This window comes from Macaca fascicularis, chromosome 7, assembly GCF_037993035.2.
Source record: "Macaca fascicularis isolate 582-1 chromosome 7, T2T-MFA8v1.1".
Lineage (NCBI taxonomy): Eukaryota > Metazoa > Chordata > Mammalia > Primates > Cercopithecidae > Macaca > Macaca fascicularis.
In genome coordinates this window covers 35,643,292-35,666,970 of record NC_088381.1, presented here as the reverse complement: position 1 = coordinate 35,666,970, position 23,679 = coordinate 35,643,292, and the positions used below count along the sequence as shown (strand labels likewise).

At 44.8% G+C, this 23,679-nt stretch overlaps 1 protein-coding gene across 1 annotated transcript in view; it reads left to right on the top strand.

Moving 5' to 3' along the window:
* Positions 1–23,679, top strand: part of MYO1E (myosin IE) — a 240,056-nt gene that overhangs the window by 184,844 nt on the left and 31,533 nt on the right. Inside the window, exons 18-22 of the mRNA XM_045395539.2 lie at positions 2,158–2,256; positions 12,624–12,768; positions 16,909–17,023; positions 17,234–17,403; positions 19,114–19,259. Coding sequence (XP_045251474.2) covers positions 2,158–2,256; positions 12,624–12,768; positions 16,909–17,023; positions 17,234–17,403; positions 19,114–19,259 — 675 coding nt within the window. The remainder of the gene's footprint in view (positions 1–2,157; positions 2,257–12,623; positions 12,769–16,908; positions 17,024–17,233; positions 17,404–19,113; positions 19,260–23,679) is intronic.

Genomic DNA, 23,679 nt, shown 5'->3' with positions numbered 1-23,679 from the left:
GGAGACTCTTAAACACCGCTCCCATTGTGACCTCATCCTTCCAATCAGCCAAGGCTGCACCCCCAGTGTGAGCTTCATCTGTACCCCTCCTCCTGTCCCACAGCACCCCGCCACTGGCCTTTCCTATCCTTGTGCCTTTGCTTTCACAGCCCTCTGCCTTGTCCTCTGCACCTCGTGGATTCAACTGACCCCTCCAGGCCCAGGCACATCACAGTGCTCCTGAGAACCCCCATACTGTGAAAAATCCATTTCCTTCTCTATTCTCCTTTCCTGGTTTACATATTGTAGCTGGGAATGGATGAGAATAACAACAGCTTTACTTCGCTCATGCTACGAACTAAGTGCTTTCCATAGAAAGTACTCATCTAGAAAAAAAGAATTTATGCCACCATTCCCGTTTTTACAGAAGAGGAAACTGAGAGACACAGAGAAGTTGCATCATGGCAGGGCCAGTGGCACAGCAGGAATGCAGCGCCAGAGGCTCCTAACCACTGTGCTGCCTGTGCGGGCTCCAGCAGGAATCACAGCATTGTCCTTTTTTGGTGACCCTACCATGTTGCAATAGGGACTGTGTGTGACTGGCCCACCGCAGACATCTGCAAGTATGAGGCTTACTTGGAAGTGGTGGTTTCTGTAAGAGCCTTACTGGGGAGACGGCTGTCGGGAACCTGCGTGACATCGGAACGAGGATGCTTCTGATGGCCTTTTCAGCTCCGCAGCTCCTGAAGGCCCATTTTGCTGAGTGCGTTAGCCCCACTGTCAGCACAGATAACCCCAGATGTACCAAACAGGGAGCGCGAGGAGTTACCTCCCTACTGCAGCACAATCCTGACATTCCGCCTTCAAAAGAGAGAGACTTTACTTTTTATGTCTAATTTGCCTCAATATACCATGTTTTCAAGTGTCTGTGTTCAGCCAGCTTGCATAGCACGCAGCCCAGGCCCAATTTAACTTCCCAGAGTGGATGATCTGAAGCAAGTGTTCAGGATCTGTCGGCATCCAGAACACCGTGTTTCCCAGCCAGTGGTGGGTTTTCATAAGGCACATGTCCGTGCTCCACCCTAGACCCAGCAGGCCTACTAAAACAGCAACCCCAAGGTGTGGGGCATGGGCCATCTTCTGGTATGAAAATCCTCATGTGTGAGAATATTAACCTAATAGTTCTTTATGTCTATTTTTTCAAAAGAGATTGCTAGATTTTTACTAATAAGAAACCAGGATGGGCCAGGTGTGGTGGATCACCTGAGGCCAAGAGTTCAAGACCAGTCTGGCCAACATAGCGAAACTCCATCTCTACTAAAAAATACAAAAAATTAGCCAGGCATGATGGCACACACCTGTAATCCCAGCTACTCGAGAGACTGAGGCAGGAGAATCTCTTGAACCCATGAGGCAGAGGTTGCAGTGAGCCGAGATTGTGCCACTGCACTCCAGCCCAGATGACAAAGCGAGACTCTGTCTCAAAAGAAAGAGAGAGAGAAAGATAGAGAAAGAAAAGAAGGAAGCTCTAGCATCATTTAATTCAAAAGTTAAAAGTTCTTTCCTTTAGCCTTCTGATAAACCAATATTTTTGTTCATACTCTAGATGATAGTTAGATGGGTCTTTGTGTTACTGTTATTCTTTGAAACAGATATGTAATACCCTGTTGTTTAATGACTATATTTTATTTATTTATTTATTTTTTGAGATGGAGTCTCACTCTGTCATACAGGCTGGAGTGCAGTGGTGTGATCTCGGCTCACTGCAGCCTCTGCCTCCCAGGTTCAAGTGATTTTCCTGCCTCAGCCTCCCGAGTAGCTGAGACTACAGGTGCACACCACCACGCCCGGCTAATTTTTGTATTTTCAGTAGAGATAACGTTTCACCATGTTGGCCAGGCTGGTCTTGAACTCCTGACCTCAGGTGATACACCTTCCTCAGCCTCCCAAAGTGCTGGGATTACAGGTGTGAGCCACCGTGCCTGGCCTAATTGCTGTATTTCAATATTTTAAAATTAGCATTATGTCATCTGAGAGGTCAGCTCAGTGTTTGAATGCTATAAATTGTAGTCTTTTGAATATGTTTCCCTACAGCTTGGAACTGGGGGTTTGGCTGGTGAGAACACGGGTGAAAGGATTATCCAGTAACGTCCAGGCCCCATTTTCTCCTTTGCACAGGGTAAAGCATCAAGTCGAATATCTGGGTCTGAAAGAGAACATTCGAGTGAGAAGAGCTGGCTATGCCTATCGGCGCATTTTCCAAAAATTCCTACAGAGGTAATGAACTAGTGACTCTGGCCTTTTTTAAAACAGGTTTATTGAGCTATAATTCAAATCTATACAATTCACCCCCTTCAAGTGTATGAGTCAGTGGCTTTTAACATATTCACAGAGTTGTGCAACTATCACCACAGTTAACTTTAGGACATTTTCTTACCCTGAAAAGAAGTCATGCTTCCCTTTGTTGTCAACCCCCAATTTTCCCCTTGCCACGGGCCCAGCCAGTCACTTACCTACCTTCTGTCTACAGATTTGCTTATGCTGGGCTTTTCATAGCAATGGAATCATGTATGTGTCCTCTGTGACTGGCTTCTCTCGCTGAACATAAGATTCATCCATGATGTTGCACTTAAACACCTCCTTCCTGTTAATTGCAGAATAGTAATCCATTGTATGGATATAGCGCAGTTTACTTATTCATTCATCAGTTGATAAACGTCAATTGTTTCCACTTCTTGGCCATTATGAATAATGCTGCTATGAAAATCTGTGTACAAGTTTCTATGCGGTCATATTTCATTTATTTTGGGTGTATGCTTAAAAGTGCAGTTGCGGCCGGGCAAGGTGGCTCACACCTGTAATCCCAGCACTTTGGGAGGCCCAGGCGGACGGACCACGAGGTCAGGAGATCGAGATCATCCTGGCTAACATGGTGAAATCCCGTCTCTAGGCCGCGCACGGTGGCTCAAGCCTGTAATCCCAGCACTTTGGGAGGCCGAGACGGGCAGATCACGAGGTCAGGAGATCGAGACCATCCTGGCTAACACAGTGAAACCCCGTCTCTACTAAAAAAACACAAAAAACTAGCCGGGCGAGGTGGCGGGCGCCTGTAGTCCCAGCTACTCAGGAGGCTGAGACAGGAGAAGGGCGTAAACCCGGGAGGCGGAGCTTGCAGTGAGCTGAGATCCGGCCACTGCACTCCAGCCTGGGCGACAGAGCGAGACTCCGTCTCAAAACAAAACAAAACAAAACACAACACAACAAAAAGTGCAATTGCTTGGTCATATGGTAATTCTGCATTTAACCTTTGAGAGGAACTGCCTGATTGTTTTCTGAAGTGACTGCACCATTTTACATTTTATACCACTAGCAGTATTTGAGGCTTCCAATTTATCTAAATCCTTGCCAACATAAGTTATTTTCTAACCATCCTAGTGAGTGTGGAGTGGTATTTCATGGTGGTTTTGATTTGCATTTCCCAGATTGCAAATTATATTGAGGATTTTTTCCTGTGCCTATTAGCTATTTGTATTTCCTCTTTGGAGAAATGTCTGTTAGGCCCTTTGCAATTTTTTAATTGGGTGTTTTGTCTTTTTATTATTGCATTGTAGTAACAATTCTTTTACTGTTATTTCTTGTAGAATAAATCAATAGCCATAACTATTCATTAGGCTGTCTGTTTAGTGTAACACGTAAGTTCAGGAATTCTTGATAATTATGCTACAGGAAGGGTGGAGGTTTAACTTGACTGAACAAATTAACAGTATGAAGACAATTTCAGGAAAATATTTAACCCACTTAAGACAATAAGCTTAAAATATTTAACCTCAAAAATCTTGTACAATCCATGTATAAATTTAAACTTGTTTTTATATATCCCTTAACATGTATTTGGCAGGACCCGTACTTAAATTGTTCTTATTTTGTGTTGTTTGTAAAAGGATAAAATGTAGTACCCCTAAAATGTGACATCACTCTAACTTCTCTAATGATTCTGTGGCGTTCCACCATATTTCAACATCTATTTAATTTCCTTTAAGGAATAGGGAAACAGGCCGGGCGCGGTGGCTCAAGCCTGTAATCCCAGCACTTTGGGAGGCCGAGACGGGCGGATCACAAGGTCAGGAGTTCGAGACTATCCTGGCTAACACGGTGAAACCCCGTCTCTACTAAAAAATACAAAAAACTAGCCGGGCGAGGTGGCGGGCGCCTGTAGTCCCGGCTACTCGGGAGGCTGAGGCAGGAGAATGGCGTAAAAACCCGGGAGGCGGAGCTTGCAGTGAGCTGAGATCCGGCCACTGCACTCCAGCCTGGGCGACACAGCGAGACTCCGTCTCAAAAAAAAAAAAAAAAAAAAAAAAAAAAAAGGAATAGGGAAACAAAAAAGAAGCAAGCCAAATTTAGTGTTTTATTTATTTATTTAGAGAAAAGGTCTTGCTCCATTACTCAGGAGTGCAGTGGTGCAACCATAACTCACTGCATCCTTGAACTCCTGGACTCAAGCCATTTTCTACCACCTCAGTCTCCATGTAGTTAGTACTGCAGGCATGCGTCACTATGCCCAGATGACTTTTTACTTTTCATAAAGACAGGGTCTCACTATGTTGTCCCGGCTGCTCTCAAGTGATCCTCCCACCTCAACCTCCCAAAGTGTAGGGATCATCATCATGAGTGACCACACCGGGCCAAATTGAGCATTTGAGTCAGAAACAGTTACATCTTCCTGATATATTATGCAGGAGCTGGATATAATGGGTTTTTTTTTGTTTGTCTGTTTTAATTCAGATTGTATATAACAAAGAACTAGTAGACTGAAGAAGAGGTTAATTACTGTCTTTGGAATCTAGTATTTCTCATAAGACAGTTCTTATTTAGGGCTGTTGTTTCTTGTGCTATGAGATTAGGACAGTTGACTCACCATATAGAGGTTATAAAAAAGGGCTAATCATTTCGTATAATAAAGCCTCAGAAACTCAGTCCCCCACATTTGAGTTTCCTAATAATTTTGGAGGTGAGTTAGACTAGGAACAAGGTTCATCCTCTTTGTTCTCTGAATTGAAGACGGCAGTACACCTATAGTGTAAGCAGGACTACGTGAAAGAAATATTTAGGAAGTTGAGAAAATATATTTGTAAGCTTTTGCATCACCATAGCACCATCCATTTGCTGACAAACAACTGAGATGTTAGTTATGAGACTTCCTTAAACAGATCGGTAACACTAGCTTAGAAGAGAGTTTCTCAGCCTGAGACACTGACATTTTAGGCTGGAAGATTCTTTGCTGCCGAGTCTTTCCTGTCTATCGTGGGATGTTTAGCAGCCTTCTTGGCCTCCACCCACTAGATGCCAGTAGTGTACTTTCCTCTGAGTTGTGGCATCCAATAGTGTATCCAGACATTGACTGATGTTCCCCCTACAGGGCGCAGTCAGTTGAGGAAGTTTGGCTTAGATCATCATTTTTTTTAATTTTTTCTTTTTTTTTCTTAGAGATAAAGTCTCCCTTGGTTGCCCAGGCTGATCTTGAACTCTTGGACTCAAGCAGTCCTCCTGCCTTAGCCTCCCAAAGTGCTGGGATTACAGGCGTGAGCTACCATGCCCAGCCCCAGAATACCCTTTTATAATTAAGAGGGACCGGGCTCAGTGGCTCACGCCTATAATCCCAGCACTTTGGGAGGCTAAGGTGGGCATATCACCTGAGGTCAGGAGTTTGAGACCAGCCTGGCCAACTGGTGAAACTTGTCTCTACTAAAAATACAAAAATTAGCCAGGTGCAGTGGCACGCATCTGTAATCCCATCTACTTGGGAGGCTGAGGCATGAGAATCACTCGAACCAGGGGGGCGGAGGTTGCAGCGAGCTGGGATGGCGCTGTTGCACTCCAGCCTGGGCGACAGAGCAAGACTCCATCTCAAAAAAAAATTCCACACAGCAAAGGAAACAATCAACAAAATGAAGAGACAACCCACGAAATGGGAGAAAATATTTGCAAACCATCCATCTGACAAGGGATTAATAACCAGAATATAGAAGGAGCTCAAACAACTTTGTGGGAAAAAAAATCTAATAATCCAATAGAAAAAATGAGCAAACGATCTCAATAGATATTTCTCAAAAAAAGACATGCTGATGGCAAACAGACATATGAAACAGTGTTCAATATCACTGGTCATCAGAGAAATGGCAAAGTAAAACTACAATGAGATGTCTCACCCCAATTAAAGTGGCTTTTACCCAAAAGACAGGCAATAACAAATGCTGGCGAGAATGTGGAGAAGGGGAACCATCCTACGCTGTTGGTGGGAATGTAAATTAGTATAACTACTATGGGGAACAGTTTAGAAGTTCCTCCAAAAACTAAAAATAGAGCTACCATATGATCCAGCAATCCCACTCCTAGGTACAGAGCCAAAAGAAAGGAAATCAGGATGTGAAAGAGGTACCTTCACTCCTATGTTTATGGCAGCACTATTCAGGATTTGGAAGCAATCTGCATCCATCAACAGACAAAAGGATAAAGAAAATGTGATACAAGCTGGATGCGGTGGCTCACGCCTGTGATCTCAGCACTTTGGGAGGTCATGGTGGGCAGACCACTTGAGATCAGGAGTTTGAGATCAGCCTGGCCAACATGGTGAAACCCTGTCTCTACTAAAAATACAAAAATTAGCCTAGTGTGGTGGCCCATGCATGTAATGCCAGCTACCTGGGAGGCTGAGGTGGGAAAATTTCCTGAACCCGGGAAGCAAAGGCTGCAATGAGCCAAGATTGTGCCACTGTACTACATACAGCCTGGGTGATGGAGCAAGACCCGGTCTCAAAAAAATAAAAAAGAAGAAGAAGAAGAAAAGAAAATGTGATACACATAGACAGTGGAGTACTATTCAGGAATAAAAAATAATGAGATCCAGGCCAGGTGTGGTGGCTCCCGCCTGTAATCCCAGCACTTTGGGAGGCCAAGGTGTGTGGATCACTTGAGGTTGGGAGTTTGAGACCAGCCTGGCCAACATGGTGAAACCTCCTCTACTAAAAATACAAAAATTAGCCAGATGTGGTGGTGCACACCTGTAATTCCAGCTACTCAAGAGGCTGAGGTGGAAGGATTGCTGGAACCCAAGGAGGAGTTTGCAGTGAGCTGAGATTACGCCACTGCCCTCAAACCTGGGTGACAGAGCGAGATTCCATCTCAAAAAAAAAATGAGATCCTGCCATTTGCAACAACACGATGGAACTGGAGATCATTATGTTAAGTGAAACAAGCCAGGCACAAAAAGACACACATCACATGTTCTCACTTATATGTGGGAGCTAAAAATTAAAGTAATTGAGCTCATCAAGATAAAGAATAAAATGATGGTTACCAGAGGCTGGGAAGGGTAGTGGGGGGAGGGGAAGGGAAGTGGAGATGGTTAATGCATACAAAAAAATAGAAAGAATGAATAAGACCTAGTGTTTGCTAGCACAAGTGGGTGACTATAGTCAAAAATAATTTAATTGTACATTTTAAAACAACTGAAAGAGTACAACTGAATTTCATGTAATACAAAGAAGAAATGTTTGAGGAGATGGGCACGCCATTTTCCATGATGTGATTATTACACATTGCATACCTGTATCAAAATATCTCATGCAATAAGTAAAAAAGAAAAAAAAAAAACTCATGCAACCCATAAATATATATACCCACTGTGTATCCACAAAAATAAAACAACTCATCAGTCCAGGTGCAGTGGCTCATGCCTGTAATTCCAGAACATTGGGAGGCTAAGGCAGGAGGATTACTTGAGCCCAGGACGTCAAGGCTACAGTGAGTTAGCCTGGGTGACAGAGCAAAACCGTGTCTCAAGAAAACAAGAAAAGAGAAACCTGATCAGACCTTTTTTAATCTATTCTTTTTTTTTTTTTTGAGAAACCAGTTCTGAAAGACCTCCTTCCTTCGACCTTGTTTTAAAAACCAACCAACCAACCAACCAAACTGACTTCTATAAGTAATGCTGGGAGTGCTGCCATCTCAGGAGACCAGGAAGTCTGTGCACACTTTTTACCATCTAAGGCCGGACACCCCAACTCCCGGCCGGGGACCAGTACTGGTCTGTGGCCTGTTAGGAACTGGCCCATACAGCAGGAGGTGAGCAGCAGGCCAGCGAGCATTACCGCCTGAGCCCCACCTCCTGTCAGATCAGTGGCGGCATTAGATTCTCACAGGAGCACAAACCCTATTGTAAACTGCACATGCGAGGGATCTGGGTTGTGCGCTCCTTTTGAGAATCTTAATGCCTGATGACCTGAGGTGGAACAGTGTCATCCCAAAACCACCCCCACAACCCCGTCCATAGAAAAATTATCTTCCATGAATCCTGGTGCCACAAAAGGTTGGCTGGTCTAAGGGATCCTGTGCTACGTGCATGAGCTGTGAACTGACTCTGTTGATTTTCTGGATCTGTCCCGAGTGCCATGCTAGCTTCATGGTTCCATGCATGGTACTTTACGCTGTGCCTCATTCTGAGTAGGCATTTTGTGAAATTTCTTATGCATTTTATGTTGAGGAACTTTCACTGAAATGCTTGTATCCTTGGATGTCTCCCTTCTTAGCTCCCCTGCCGTAAGCTTTTCCTTTCAGAAGAGACACATAGCCTTGTGTCTATTGTCAAAAAGTAGCCTCTTTTATTGTTGTCATACTTTTCTTGGTTTGAGAATACTGGGGCCGGGCAAGGTGCCTCACGCCTGTAATCCCAGTCCTTTGGGAGGCCGCAGTGGGCAGATCACCTCAGGTCAGGAGTTCAAGACCAGCCTGACCAACATGGTGAAACCCCGCCTCTACTAAAAATACAAAAATTAGCCAGGCACGGTGCCGGGTGCCTGTAGTCCCAGCTACTCAGAAGGCTGAGGCAGCAGAATCTCTTGGATCCAGGAGGCGCAGTGAACCGAGGCTACACCATTCCACTCCAGCCTGGGTGACAAGAGTGAAACTCCGTCTCAAAAAAAAAATTACTGGGAGGATAAAGTTTGGAAGGAAATAATTTTTCCATAAAAAGGACATTTTCAGTCCCCCACACTATATTTCAAAACTGTTATTGAAGCAGTCCACTCAAAAGTGGCTTGAAGTCCTAATATATGAATGGGCAGGGGTATTTCTCTGGAAAGAACACCATTTTCCATAAGACTCTTGAGTCTGGGATCTTGGTCATGCAGAATTCATCCAGAGTCCACCGCCGACTCTCTCATCCTGTGATGGTCTACAGGTAGTTGAACCATCTCATATAACTTTATTTTTTCCAAAGGTGAGAGGAAAGGCTTTGTTCATAAAATTGCTTTCTAGGTGTCCACAGAAAGGCTGCCAAATGAGAAACAGAAAGTAAAAGCCTGAAGAGAAAGGATATGTTAATACCCAGCACAACTATCCACATATGCATGTATTATACACCCTCCCTAGAAAGGAAGTTCACAGGCCTAAACAGAGCCATGGCTCAGAGACTACCCAGAGCGTAGTGTTGGTTTAGGAAATACTCTATGTGTTTAGTGTGTGTTATTTTCCTCTCTGGAAAATCCTTTATATTTATCAAAACCATCCCTCTTGACTGAATATTGGAGAGCAAAAATCAAAAGATGCCTTAATTCCCCCATGGGTGGGCCCCATGCTCTTAGAGTAAGTCCTGTGCTACTTGAAACAGTAGCAGGAGGCACCCGTTTACACCGTCTCCCCACTATAACTTTTATGCCTTTATAAAGTGTTAAAAAAAAAAAAAAAAACTGTTAGAAATAGCAGCCATGTTGCGTCTTAGAAAATGAGTTTTCCAGAAAACACCTGTCTGAGCTAGGCAATGTGTGTTTCTTTCTGTGGTTGGCAGCAATAAGCCCAAATATGGATTCTGATGCGTAGGAGGAAGAATGTGGTAGAAACATAACAGATTTGCAAAGTTTATCTTGTAGCATGATTTACGCTTCCTCACAAGCATGCTTCCTCTGACTTTGACCTAGCCTCTCAGAATGTGGGGATGATAAAGGCATGCCTCGTCAGCAAAGGCATTCCACGTCATGGGCAAGAGAGGAGAAAGAATAGGAAGCCCAGGAAAGCACAGAGTGGTAGAGAGTGTCCTTGGAGGTCAGAAACAGCCTTAATCTCAAGTGCCAGCAGCTGGGAGTCCCTGGGGTCCGAGCTGCATTTCCTCTGAGAAGGAAACCTGGGATCAGTGATCCAAGAGATAACAAGAGCCGGGAAGAGATTCCAGGCAGAAAGAGGAGCCGGCACAAAGGCCTTGAGAAGAAATATTAGCATATTTGAGTCTTAAACTGAAAATGTGTGATGAAAGGAATGTAAGCTATTATTGCCATCTGTCCAAAATTATCACAGGTACCAATTAGGCAGGGGCACCATTGCCCTGTGCAACCTGCTCCCACGAGTATTATCCTAGAGAAAGACAGTGGCATGTGTCCTTGGTAGGACGACATGTATAGTTGGTTCATGCCCTGGTCTCCAGTGCGATACCAAAGGATGGGGTCAGGATGTATCAGGCTTCATGGAAGCAAAGGAAGCCCCAGGCAATTCCCATGTATTGCCAAGACCCTCACCAGTGGAGGCCTTGTCAGGATAAGGGAGAGAAAGTCTCTGCAAGGTTCATTACGGTAAAAACAAAACAAAACAAAAAACGCAGCATTAATTTTGTAGGAAAAAATGTGAATTGCCATAAAGATCCATTTCCAGTTGCACAATAAATATACTTCAGTTTATAATTTTAGGTTAGATCAAGCCAAGCAAAACTGTACTCTTAGAAACTTGTCACCTTGAAAGTCTGTAGTCTTTTCCTTCTCACTTCTATCCTCCTTGAACTTTCTGCCTCACCCAATTAGATTCCCAGCACCTACTCATTTTCACTAACTCCCCCAATCACATCTAGAAAGGTTCTGCTATTAGTCATTTATGTGTAGCTTAATTTGTTTTGATTAATGTCATTATACCATATATGAAAGTTATTCATGCTAATGTGTGACTTCCACTCGGCATTTTCATTTTTAAGCTTTTTATCTCTAATTAGGGAATAGGAGGATTTACCTCTCCAGAAAGTTTATGATATTATCAGGCAAGATGCAGACATTTGAGAGGAGCAGAGAAGGCTCCTAAAATCACCTTAGTCCCAACCAGCTGGCCCTGTGGGAGCCCTGGATCCTAAAGGCAGGGCCACTCAAGGTTCCCTTCTCCCTTGGCTGTCATAAATCAGTCTAATCCTGATAGTAGTTTCTGGGAATAAAGGAGGGCCCTGGCTTCGCTCAAGGCCTGGGGACCTAGTGCCTGGGCCCTGGATGTGCTCGCACGTGGGCCACGCCCTCCAACTTCACACCCACGCATGCCCATGATGATTCTGTCCATGTTTGACAAACTGTAATGTGCTTGTCTCTCCTTGATTATATCAGCCTCTGACAAAATAGGCATGTATAGTAGACTGGATAATCTTAAAAAAAAAAAATTTAAATGTGAACCAGTCCATGGCTTTTTTGCAGTGTCATAATGAAAGAGACAGACAGGGATTCAAATCCCATCTCTGACACTTACTAGCTAAGTAGCCTTGGGCAAGTCATAATTTGCCTCTGTCTCTTACTCTGCAAAATGGAAAACCAACCTGATCAGGTTGCTATAGGAATGAGGAGATCGTACATCAAAAGCTTCGGTCACAGCACCTCATGCAGAGAGAGCACCCATCTGCATTAGCCAGGAGTGTTCATTATGACTGCTGTGTGCCAGGCATGGTTTAAGGCTCTGGATGTACAGGAGGAGCCACACAGATGTGGCATCCAGTCTCCTGGAGCGCTCACCTTCATGCGGGAGGCATAAATTAACCAAATAAACCCCAACATGAATATAACTACAAATCAGAGTACATGCTCTGAAGGAAAAATATTACTTGCTATGAGAGAAACTAACAAGGGAGCAGTTTTTGATTTTTTGTCCAAGAAGGCCTATCTGGGAGTATCACTGAAGGTGAGACACCCAAGGGGGAGCCAGCCGAGTGATGAGTTTGGGGAGCAGCACACCAGTAGAGGGAAGAGCAAGGGCAGAGGCTCTGAGGAAGGAAAGGGCATGGTGGGAATGAAGAAGAGGCCATTCTTGAAGAAATGCAGCAAGCCAAAGTGAGAGTGAAGAGGCAAGGTTGAAGAACAGCCAAGGACCAGCTCCCAAGGGCCTCATGACCCAGATGCATAGAATTTCAAAGGTGAAAGTTGATATACCATTGTTATAATAGCTGCTTAGCAGGAGCTTTGTAAAACTCTTTGCGTCGTTAAATGCCCTGAAGAAATAGGGAGATTATTATTGAGACAAGACCATTTGATTTTGCCTAGAGAGCACCCCTGGTGACCTTCCACAATGCTATTTTTAGACAGTGGTAGAGAGTCCGCAGGTTTTCACCAGGGTGTTGACAAGGGAATGCTGGGAAAGGGAAGCAGCGGGAGGCAGCTCTGGAACAGGCATCCCAGACTGGGGATTTTTGCAGTCATGGCGGTCCATGCCTGAGCCTTCGAACAGCTGGTAAATAGATGATCAGTAACTTTGCAGCACTGGGCACCTTCAGAGCGGAGCTCTTGCCGCCTTGCTCAGGTAGAAAGCCAGTGTGGTCCCACCCAAGTCTGATTCTCTTCTCCCCAACGTCCCCACAGGTATGCCATTCTGACCAAAGCCACCTGGCCCTCTTGGCAGGGAGATGAGAAGCAAGGCGTCCTGCACCTGCTGCAGTCGGTCAACATGGACAGCGACCAGTTCCAGCTGGGGAGGAGTAAAGTGTTCATCAAAGCCCCCGAGTCTGTGAGTGCTTGGCTGGCTCTCCACTCTCTTCCCTCTTGCAGGGCCCCCGCCAGCCCTGCTCCACCCCTTGCCTGGCTTCTTTTTCTCATTCTTCACTTCACGCCATCAATGCTGTCTCCTCAAAGAAGCCTTCCCTCCCTTCCCGGTCTAAGTGGGTCCTTCCCTAAACACGTGCTCTCCGTAGCCCATCACCGCCCCGTTCATTTCCTGCAGAGCACTGAGCAGGTAGAAAAAGGGGCGTCAGAGAGTGGCTCCTTCCTCGCTGACTGTCTCGCTGCTCCCTAGCTGCTACACTCCTTGAGGGCAGGGACTCTTTGTTCCATATGTCTCTATATACCCAAAGTCTCACACAGAAAATGCTCAATAGTTACTTAGTCTCTAAGAGTATCTAAGCTAAAGAGGGACTCCACTGTCCCACCCATGATTAGTTGACACCAAGTCAGTTACACATAGGCTCAGGATTCCTCCTGGAAGGTGCCGCAGAGTGCCGGGTGGGAATTCCCAGGATTGTACCTAGAAGGCCTTGCGGGAGCCTAGAAAGGACTGTGAGGGGGAAAATAGGTGGGAGGAGAAATTTCTGGTTTAGAGAACACAGTACGTACCAGTAAGGCATTCATAATACACATTCACAGTTCACAGACAGACCGCTACAGCTGCGTTTACAGACACTTCTTGCTTTCCTGATGAGAATGTGCTCAGTGAGCCCCATGCATGCCCACAGGAAGTTCTGTTCAGTTCTTCTGCCCAGTTTGCTCCAGGGCTGTAGAATAAAGACATTCATTCCTTTTGAAGCTGGAGAAACTGCTGGAACCAAGGTTCAGCATCATCGTTTCTCGAGGCTCCCTTAACCATCACAAGACCCCGTTTCGAGAGTCAGTGATGAACTTGGCAGAAATCAGTCATGAGACCAAGGGGAAATCGTATGGGGACTCACAGTAAAAGGGAAGCATTTGATGTCAGGCACATCCCAGTCTTGCCGTTAGTTTTCTTCTCTAGGGTGAGCCCATAGCCACTGTTACGCCTGCCTCGTAGGATCAGCCCGAGACGCAGGAATGATAATGGCTATAACTGAATGGCTTTGTGAGACATCGAGATTATTAAATAAATAAGTGGCACGCAGAGATGGAAGCCATTTATGAAACGTTTGTGGTAGCATTTTTCTACTTTGAGTTATTTGTAGCTTCACAAGAATTTTCATTTCCAAATATAAAGTGAAAATGTTGTGTCATTTGCCATTAAGCAACCCACAGAACAGTTCCTGTTCTTTCTAAAATGGGATGGAGTGATTTATCGGTACAATTGAGAACTCCTTGTTTCATACCCGCTTTTACTTTTCAACTTGTGAGATTTTCATATATAATTAAAACAGCCTCAATATTTGTAATACTATTTTTTCTGATTCAGTTGCGTTGGAGGGGGTTATATTCAAAATCAAGATTTATTTTTGGCTGTCCTTTTCCTTGCCTTACACTCAATTGTGTTATTACCATTACTTGACTCTCCTTTCCCCCATCTTTGACATGTGCACTCACACACGCACACCATCACCTCTGCTCTCTCCCCTGCCCCAAACGCATACATCCCCATCTAGCCCTGACATGCAAATACTTTCACAAAAGTTGGTTTTTAAAATCTGGCTGGGCACAGTGGCTCATGCCTGTAATCTCAACACGTTGGGAGGCTGAGTTGGGAAGATGACTTGAGGCCAGGAGTTCAAGACTGGGCAAGTCAGTTAGACCTCATCTCTACAAAAAAATTTAAAATTAGCTGGGTGTGGTGGTACGCGCCTGTTGTCCTAGCTACTCAGGAGGCTGAGGTCAGAGGATCACTTGAGCCCAGGAGTTCAAGGTTACAGTGTGCTATGATTGTACCACTGCAGTCCAGCCTGGGCAACAGATCAAGAAAGACCTTTTCTCTTAAAAAAAAAAAAAAAAAACAGGAAAAGGAAAAAGAAAAAAAGAAAAACTACCATGTGGTTTTACCTTAATAGTAAATGTGCTGAATATACAAAATTACCTATTTGCTTTAACAACCCCCATCATGGCTGGGCGCGGTGGCTCACGCCTGTAATCCCAGCACTTTGGGAGGCTGAGGCGGGTGAATCAAGAGGTCAGGAGATCAAGACCATCCTGGCTAACACGGTGAAACCCTGTCTTTACTGAAAATACAAAAAAAATTAGCCGGGTGTGGTGGCGGGTGCCTGTAGTCCCAGCTACTCGGGAGGCTGAGACAGGAGAATGGGGCTTGAACCCGGGAGGCGGAGCTTGCAGTGAGCCGAGATTGCGCCACTGGACTCCAGCCTGGGCAACAGAGCGAGACTCTGTCTCAAAAAAAAAAAAAACAAAACAAAACCCACATCAGACACCATGGGGTTTGTTTTTGTTTTGTGTTACATGTATCCATGTCTTTTGGCTTTTTCATTCAGGGTTGTTTTGTGTGTTTTTCTGTTGTTGTTATTGTTTGGTTTTGTTTGGTTTTTATTCTCTCCTCACCTATGTTATCAAGGTTTTTTTTCTTGAACCTCCCTAATTTCTAACCCCCTGGACTTTTAAAAAGAAATCTAAAATCCAGCGAATCTTTGAGATAGTCTCTAGGAAGTTGGGAATCGTTTGCCTCTTCATCCTTTCTGAGTCACAAGTGTATTTTCTGTGATACGCCCAAAATAGTTCTGGGAAAGAAGAAGGAAAAGAGACTTACTCAGAAACCCAATACACAAGATAAGAAATATCAATGGATATTCTTACAACAGGCAACTAACTGCAGGGCTCAGATTTTAAACTTTCTGTCCAGTTGCTAATCTGTGCATTCCACTTGGGGTTTAGAAATCTGTCCTTATGTCCATTGTATACGGCACTGAAGCCGGGGGAATTACGTGGCCCCTCCCCTGGTGTCTGGAGTTTGGGTTGTTGTTTCTGCACAGATGGAGCTATGAGAAGGAGAGAAGTTGAGTGGCAGGAGAGGATAGGTCTGGCTCCCAAGCATATACCCGGCTAAACAGAGACAACAAATCAAGCCCAGCTGCCTTCAAACCACATTGGCTTGTTTACTTCTGGAACATTTTTGCAATGACTATTCATCATCTTTACTTTGGATTCTTATTGGTTGATTTTCTTTTTTTCCTAGAGAGTCATGGAAGCCACTCTCAAGGTAGATGAAAAGGTTTCCTACCATTTTACAAGTGGATCAAATGCAGGTTTACAGAGAAAGCTTTGCATGTCTAAATGAGGAGCCTGGCAGAGCCTGAAAGACCTAGGTTCACTTTCTAGCCCCACCCAGTCTTAGTTCCAGTTTTCTCATCTGTAAAACGGAGATGACAGAGTATGTGGCTCATGTAGCTGTGATGTTGAATGAAACTGCGTGGAAATCATCTGGGTAACTTCTGCCCCACAGTGGGCACTTGGCTCACTACAGCTGTTTGTTGTCGCCTTTATTATTCCAAAGCCTGGCTGAGGTGCAGCCTCAGCATTCATTGGTAAAATGGCCCAACTCTCAAGACCTGGCAGAGGCTGATGTGGCCCCTAAACAGCTCCAGCCCTCCTGGGCAAATCCAAGTCCTAACTAGCACACCTCAAGTCCAGCTCCAATCACTGTGGTTATTATCCTCGCTCGGCTGCTCCGTGGTGAATCCTGAGACAGGAAGTCTGTATTTTCTTGGAACTGAAAGTAGAGCAGCCCTCCTTCCACAGCAGCACAAGCCCTGCTCCTGCAGAAACTGGAAAATTCTGTTTAGAGGCTGCATGCCGAAATGCCGCACCAAACAACAGCAACAGCTCCACCTACTCACTTGATCTGGCTTCCTAATAATATCTTTGGATGAAGGTGGGGGATAAGTGGAGAAGCGCTGAATCGCTCATTTGATTCTCACAGAGACTGTAGCAAGGCAGGGCAAGGTCCAACTGAATACACTCAAATTCTATTTCCCATTGTTTTCCATTAAAAGAAAAAAGGTATAGGTCATTTTATAGTGGGAGATAAAAAACATGCCACAGTAAGCATTTCACGTATTTGTTCATGAATCAGAGAAGTTGCTTCCTGTGCATGTCATTGTCTAAACTGAGTGTCCCTGGAATGACAAGAAAAGTAGTGTTCAGGGATTGGGGCTTGGGGCTTGGCTCACATTTGTCTTCTCTCCATTCACAGCTATTTCTTTTAGAAGAGATGAGAGAGAGAAAGTATGATGGATATGCTCGAGTGATACAGAAATCATGGAGGAAATTTGTGGCCCGGAAGAAATATGTTCAAATGAGAGAAGAAGGTATTTTAGCAATTTTGTTTCATTCATTTTAACAAATCTGAAGAGTAAATTTGAGCTTAAGTGAAGTTCTAAGTTCCATTTTATTTTGCATATAATGTCATGCTACAAATATTGCATCATTTAGAGTTTATTTGTATATTTTCACAGTATTTTCCTCCTTTTTCTGACTGACTTATCCTTCTTCCATCTTAACCCTCTTGGGAATTGTAGCCTCAGACATCTTACTGAACAAGAAGGAGAGAAGGAGAAACAGTATTAACAGGAACTTTATAGGGGATTACATTGGGATGGAAGAGCACCCAGAACTCCAGCAGTTCGTGGGCAAGAGGGAGAAGATTGATTTTGCAGACACAGTCACCAAGTACGACAGGAGGTTCAAGGTACGTGCTGACTGTCCGCCTCTGAGATCACCAGATTCCTTACTTTTTTAAAAAAATAACTTGTTATTTTGCTTTTGTTGTTACCAAAGCAGAACATGGTCATTGTAGAAAAATTTAGAAAAAATATAAACCGAAAGAAAAATCAGTACCTATGCCCAGAAACAATCACTGTTAACATTCTGTGTATATCTATATCTTTCAGAATGTTTTTATGAAAACATACATTTGTGTGTTTAGTTTTACAAAACTGAGATACATATTGCATGCTGTTTTATGTCCTGAGGTAGTTTTTTATTTGTTTGTTTGTTTAAATAATGCCAGGGAGAATTTTCAATAGTAATACAGGGAACAATATAAGTTATTTTACATGGCTTCATAGTATTCCATTTTACAGATGCCTTATTATTTTTAACCAATTTCTCATGAATCTATTTTTAGTGAGTTTTTCTTTTTTACTATCATAACTTCAATGAGCATCTTTTCACACATCTTTGTGTATCTATCTCTCCCCAAATATTTTTAGAAGAAACTGATAGGAGTGAAATCGTTGAATCAAAGGATTGAGAATATCAAGTAATATTGCAGAGTATCCTCACCCATTTTCCCAAAGTGGCTGATAAGTAAGGCATCTCTAGCCACAGGAGGAACAGCTGATTTTTCACCTCCTCCCTTAGATACCTTTTGATAAAGTCTTGGTCCTAATAGACAAATTTGAAGTTTCAGAAGCTCATGGACCCATTAAGAGCTTTTGGTTTTTTGGCAGGGATGGGGAGGTCAAAAAAAAAAAATGTAATGAAGTAAACAACAGAAGCACGATGTTATTTTCCTAAAACCAAACCATTTCTTGCAACCTGTGCATGGCCCCAGCTGCTGTGACGGCAGCTCTGGGTTCACTCGGGTCCTTAGCTCTTGCAGCAGTACTCGTTATAAAGTGGTTACCCACAAATTCCCGAGTAGATTTATATTAGATTATTGAGAATTATCATTCAAATGACAATATATCAGTATTTTAAAAAAAAATTTTATGAACTCCCAAGAAAACACATGCAGACACCGCCGCCTGTTTAGAAACACGCTGTAGTGCATCCTTGGTTAGCTCGCCACAGCTATTGGTGACTTCCCCTTTACACCTGCTGTCCTGATGCATCAGGTGACTCCATGTGAGTTTGCCAGTTTTTAAGTCAAAAAGGGTGAAGTCATTTTTTACATGTCATCTTAATAATCACAAATAATGCCATCTTTTCCCGTCATGGGCCCAGTCATGTGATGAAAGGAACAGCGGTCCCAACAGTAGTGAAGATTGACTGTCCAAGGCCGCTTCCCACTGTCCTGGTAACAGCGGTCCACCGTGTGAATGGTTGTCATCACATTGACCGTGTCTGTCCACCTTTTTTTGAGACGGAGTCTTGCTCCGTCACCCAGGCTGGAGTGCAATGGCGCAACCTCGGCTCACTGCAACCTCCACCTCCCAGGTTAAAATGATTCTCCTGCCTCAGTCTCCCAAGTAGCTGGGATTATAGGCACCCACCCCCACACCCAGCTAATTTTTGTATTTTCAGTAGAGACGGGGTTTCACCATGTTGGTCAGGCTAGTCTCAAAACTCCTGATCTCAGGTGATCCACCCGCCTCGGCCTCCCAAAGTGCTGGGATTACAGGTGTGAGCCACCGTGCCTGGCCTGTCCAGCTTCTTAAAGCTCCTCTCCTTACAGGGTGTAAAGCGAGACCTGCTTCTTACCCCAAAGTGCTTGTACTTAATCGGACGAGAAAAGGTCAAACAGGGCCCAGACAAGGGCCTGGTGAAAGAAGTCCTGAAGCGGAAAATCGAGATAGAACGGATCTTGTCTGTGTCCCTCAGGTGAGTGACTGGAGGCGCAGAGGCAGGACTGCCCCATCTCGCCTCAGCATCACTGTCCGCTGTTCCAGACAGCCAGGAGGAAGGCCGGGCGGGGCTCCCCTGCGGTCAGAATCATGATCAAGAGAATGGAATTTTCCTTGGTCCCAAAGGGAAGACTCCCTAGTCTCAGCGAGTCTTGATATGTCAGGAAGAAGGTACCAAGAACAGGTTGCCTCCGGACAGCTCCCCTAATCAAGGGGACCCAGATCTATTGTAACCATAACATGTTAGAAATGAACCCAGTATATGGAGCACCTCAGAGAAGAATTTCTCTTGTTGCAATGGAGCCAAGGGTTCAGAGCTCTGTCCCCCAACCCACCTCACCCAGGTTGGAAGCCTCACCCATTTCCCTGAGCAGAGGGTCCTGGAAGGGAAGTTTCTTTGGGACTTCCTTAGGGAGTGCAAGTTGGTCTCCATTCTCTGTAGTCCTGGAGTCATCGCGAGATGCTCTCTTTGCTCCAGTTCTCAGGCAGTGGGGAGTGGTGTTTGCTTCCGCAAGGCCTCAGGCAGGGCCCTTGCTCTTCTCGGCAGCACCTTGGCTTCCTTTCGGCAGAAGGGCTCCTCTGTCAGCTGTCGGAGCATCTCCTCCGTCACTGGGACCTAGGCTAGGAGTTGTTAGCATGGGAGGTTTTCCCATGCTAAGAAGTCCTCCCATGCTAAGAACTCCTAGACTAGGAGTCATCCCATGCTAAGTCCTCCCGAAGTCCTCCCATGGTAAGAACTCCTAGACCAAGTTCCGCTGACAGAGGAAATCCTCGCAATCCATGAAAGCTAAGAATGGAAGAAAGGCCTCCTCGAGCCCCATAGCTTCCTCCAAGAATCATGTCCCTGGGCCTCTGAGGCTAACACTACTTTAGTCAGGAAAAGCTCTGGGTCTTTGCATTAGAGACGTTCTGCTCTCACATGAACATGGAATTGGGACGCCTCTCAAACTCTTACTCCACACAGAAGACAAAACTGCTGCGCTCAGGAAAAAGCAGGGGTTTGATGTGCTCAGGCGTCTGACCTACCGAGCTGGAAATCCTAGCTCCAGTCTGATAATCCAAAGCAGATTTCTTGTTGCGTCTATTCTTGCCTGTGTCTCTGTGGTTTCTGATTCTATCTGTTCCTAATTTCCCTGGATAAAGGCCAGGCGGTGGAGGGCAGTTAAGTATGTCAAACATGCCAACTCAGGATGTGGTAAAGTTGCTAAGCAGATGAGTCCACAGTGTCCATTTTGCAGCCCCTCCTCAGGTAGGTTTCAAGGCCATTGGTTTTTTTTTTTAAAAAAAAGCTCTAGGCGCTGACTGGTTTTCAGAAGGTCTTCCTGAACATTCAGCTCACTGGCTGGGTCCCAACCTGAGCGGGGCAGTGGCTGCTGGCCACACTCTTCCTAGCTAGCTGGGCCCTGAGGTTGCCCTGGGAACCCAACAGGAAGCTCCTTGCTTGTCATCGCATGGGGACCTGCCACGCCTGGACTAAGCCAGGTTGGCCACAACGTGCTTGGCAGGCACCCTAGGTGAAGGTCAGGGAACCACAGCTCTAGGGCACGTGTAGTCACTGTGCTGAGAGTGACTTTCTGTGTTATTGCCCGGGTCTGTCTTCAGTCCCTCAGACCCCTGGTGGAGAGCTCATGACTGGGACCATAAATTATCCTCATTGAGCTACATTTGTGTGGTTCTTTTGTTTTGTTTTGTTTTGTTTAGACAGAGTCTCGCTCTGTCACCCAGGCTGGAGTGCAGTGGTGCGATCTCAGCTCACTGCAACTTCTGCCTCCTGAGTCCAAGTGATTCTCCTGCCTCAGGCTCCAGAGTATCTGGGATTACAGGCGTTGGCCACCACCCCTGGCTAATGTTTGTATTTTTAGTAGAGACAAGGTTTCACCACGTTGGCCAGGCTAGTCTTGAACTCCTGACTTCAAGCGATCCACCCACCTTGGCCTCCCCAAGTGCTGGGATTAGAGGTGTGAGCCACCGTGCCTGGCCTTGAGCTACACTTGTATCAAGCACTTTGACACTTACTATCTTATCGGTAAGTCCTTGAGAGGGTCATCAAGCAGGGACTGTAGGGACTGTTCACACTCAAATTTCTTCCTTTTATTTCGTTTTTTGTTTGTTGTCTTCTTTTACAGCCTCTGGGGATATAATCTCTTATGGTAACACCAGCTGCTTTTTCTTCTTCCTCCTCAGTATTCATCGTCTGGAAGGTTCTTTTCTTGTGGTCTTTCGTTTTTAGAGGCTGTAGTAAAATGAGGTACTTAGCCTAAAAGTTTTTCTGATTCTAAGGAAAATAAAAGAAAGTGTGAGTCATTTGAACTTGTGATGTCTGCGTATTGCAGTCACTGAACCTCACACTTGCCAAGATGAGTAACAGTGTTCCCTCATTTCTTTATACTTGAGTTAGGCCAGTAATCAGAACCAAGTTAGGAAAGCAACCAGAGGGTGATGTGTGTGCAGAATCGAACCCAGAGTGGAAACTAATTCTGGTACCAGACTACTGAACGTGCGTGTGTGTTCTCAAAATACTTCAGTACTGGCATAGAGAAGGATTTTAACAGTTGTCTTGTACTTCAGGAAAAAAGCCGCAACATCTGTATGTGTTTTTCAGTATTTCTGAGATTTGAGTAGTTGACTATTGGCTGGAATGATATCAACATATGGCCTCCTAGTTACGATTTATCCAAGTATCCTATAAGCTTGATCTTAGCCCATCTCTAACTCTTATAACTAATGTCAATGCACAGTGGGCCTACATCTCCCTATTCAAACCAACCAACCATTTAGTGGAAGTTATGATACAAGGGAAATGTGAGCATGACTAAATATTTGGTCTGAAGAATTTATTGTTTATTTCTGTAGGTGTGATAATGGTTTTGTGGTTAATTTTATATAAAGAGACGTTATCTTTTAATGATATATACTGAAACATTTGAGGATAAAATGAAGGCTGAGCGCAGCGACCCATGCCTGTAATCCCAGCACTTTGGGAGACCAAGGCAGGAGGATCACTTGACCTCAGGAGGTTTGGGACCCACCTGGGCAACATAGTAAGATCCCATCTCTACAAAAAATGTAAAAATTAGCCAGGAGTGGCGGTACATGCCCGTGGTCCCAGCTACTCGGGAAGCTGAGGTGGGAGGATTGCTTGAGCCCAGTGGGTCAAGACTGCAATGAGTCATGATCACACCACTGCACTCCAGCCTGGGCAACAGAGTGAGATCCTGTCTCAAGTAAAAATAATATCATAGTCTTTACTTTGGTTTAAAATAACCTGGAAGTTATTTTAAAGTGGAAGCGGAGAGAGTGACGTTGTAGATAATTGTGATTATCCATGGATTGGTGCTTGAAATCTGACATGTGGTTCATTCTACTATACTACTTTTTATTTTTTCGAGACAGGGTCTCACTTTGCCACCCAGGCTGGAGTGCAGTGGCACAATCTCGGCTCACTGCAGCCTTGACCTCCAGGTTCAAGCGACCCTCCCACCTCAGTCTTCTAAGTAGCTGAAACTTCAGGCAGGTACCACCATTCCCGGCTAATTTTTGTATTTTTTGTAGAGACAGGGTTTCCCCATGTTACCCAGGCTGGTCTCCAACTCCTGGGCTCACGGGATCTACCCACCTCAGCCTCCCAAAGTGCTGGGATTACAGGCATGAGCCACTGTGCCCGGCCCTACTATCCTGCTTGTTTACAATTTAGAATTTTCTATAATAAAATGTTTTTCTAATCCTCCAGTAGACATTACATTTTTAGAAGTCTTTATCTTTTCTAAACATACTGATATATGTCTAGTTGAATTACGGTTAACATTTTTTTTGAAGCTTTCATTTACAAGAAAGAATAGGATCACAACAGGTAGAAATAGGGCCAATAGCTCAGAGAGAGATTAAGACTGTAGTTTGTCAAAGGGACTCCAGGATAATTTGATCAGGAAAAATCCTTATTTAAATAAATTTAGGCTGGGTGCGGTGGCTCATACCTGTAATCCCAGCACTTTGGGAGGCCGAGGCAGGCCGATCGCTTGAGGTCAGGAGTTCAAGATCAGCCTGGCCAACATGGCAAAACCCCCTCTCTACTAAAAATACAAAAAAATTAGTTGGGCATGGTGGTGGGCGCCTGTAATCCCAGCTACTTAGGAGGCTGAGGCAGGAGAATCGCTTGAGCCTGGGGGCAGAGGGTGCAGTGAGCTGAGATCACACCACTGCACTCCAGCCTAGGCAACCGAGCGAGACTCTGTCTCAAAAAAAATAAATAAAAATTAAAGTGAAACACTGATGCTTGCATTTCTGGCTTCACTGGAGACTTGGGAAGAGTGTCAGGAGGTCACATACCAACACAGAGTTGAGACACAGGATTTCTGAGGCTTGTGGTGGCTGCTGACAGAAGGCCATGCCTGGGTTTT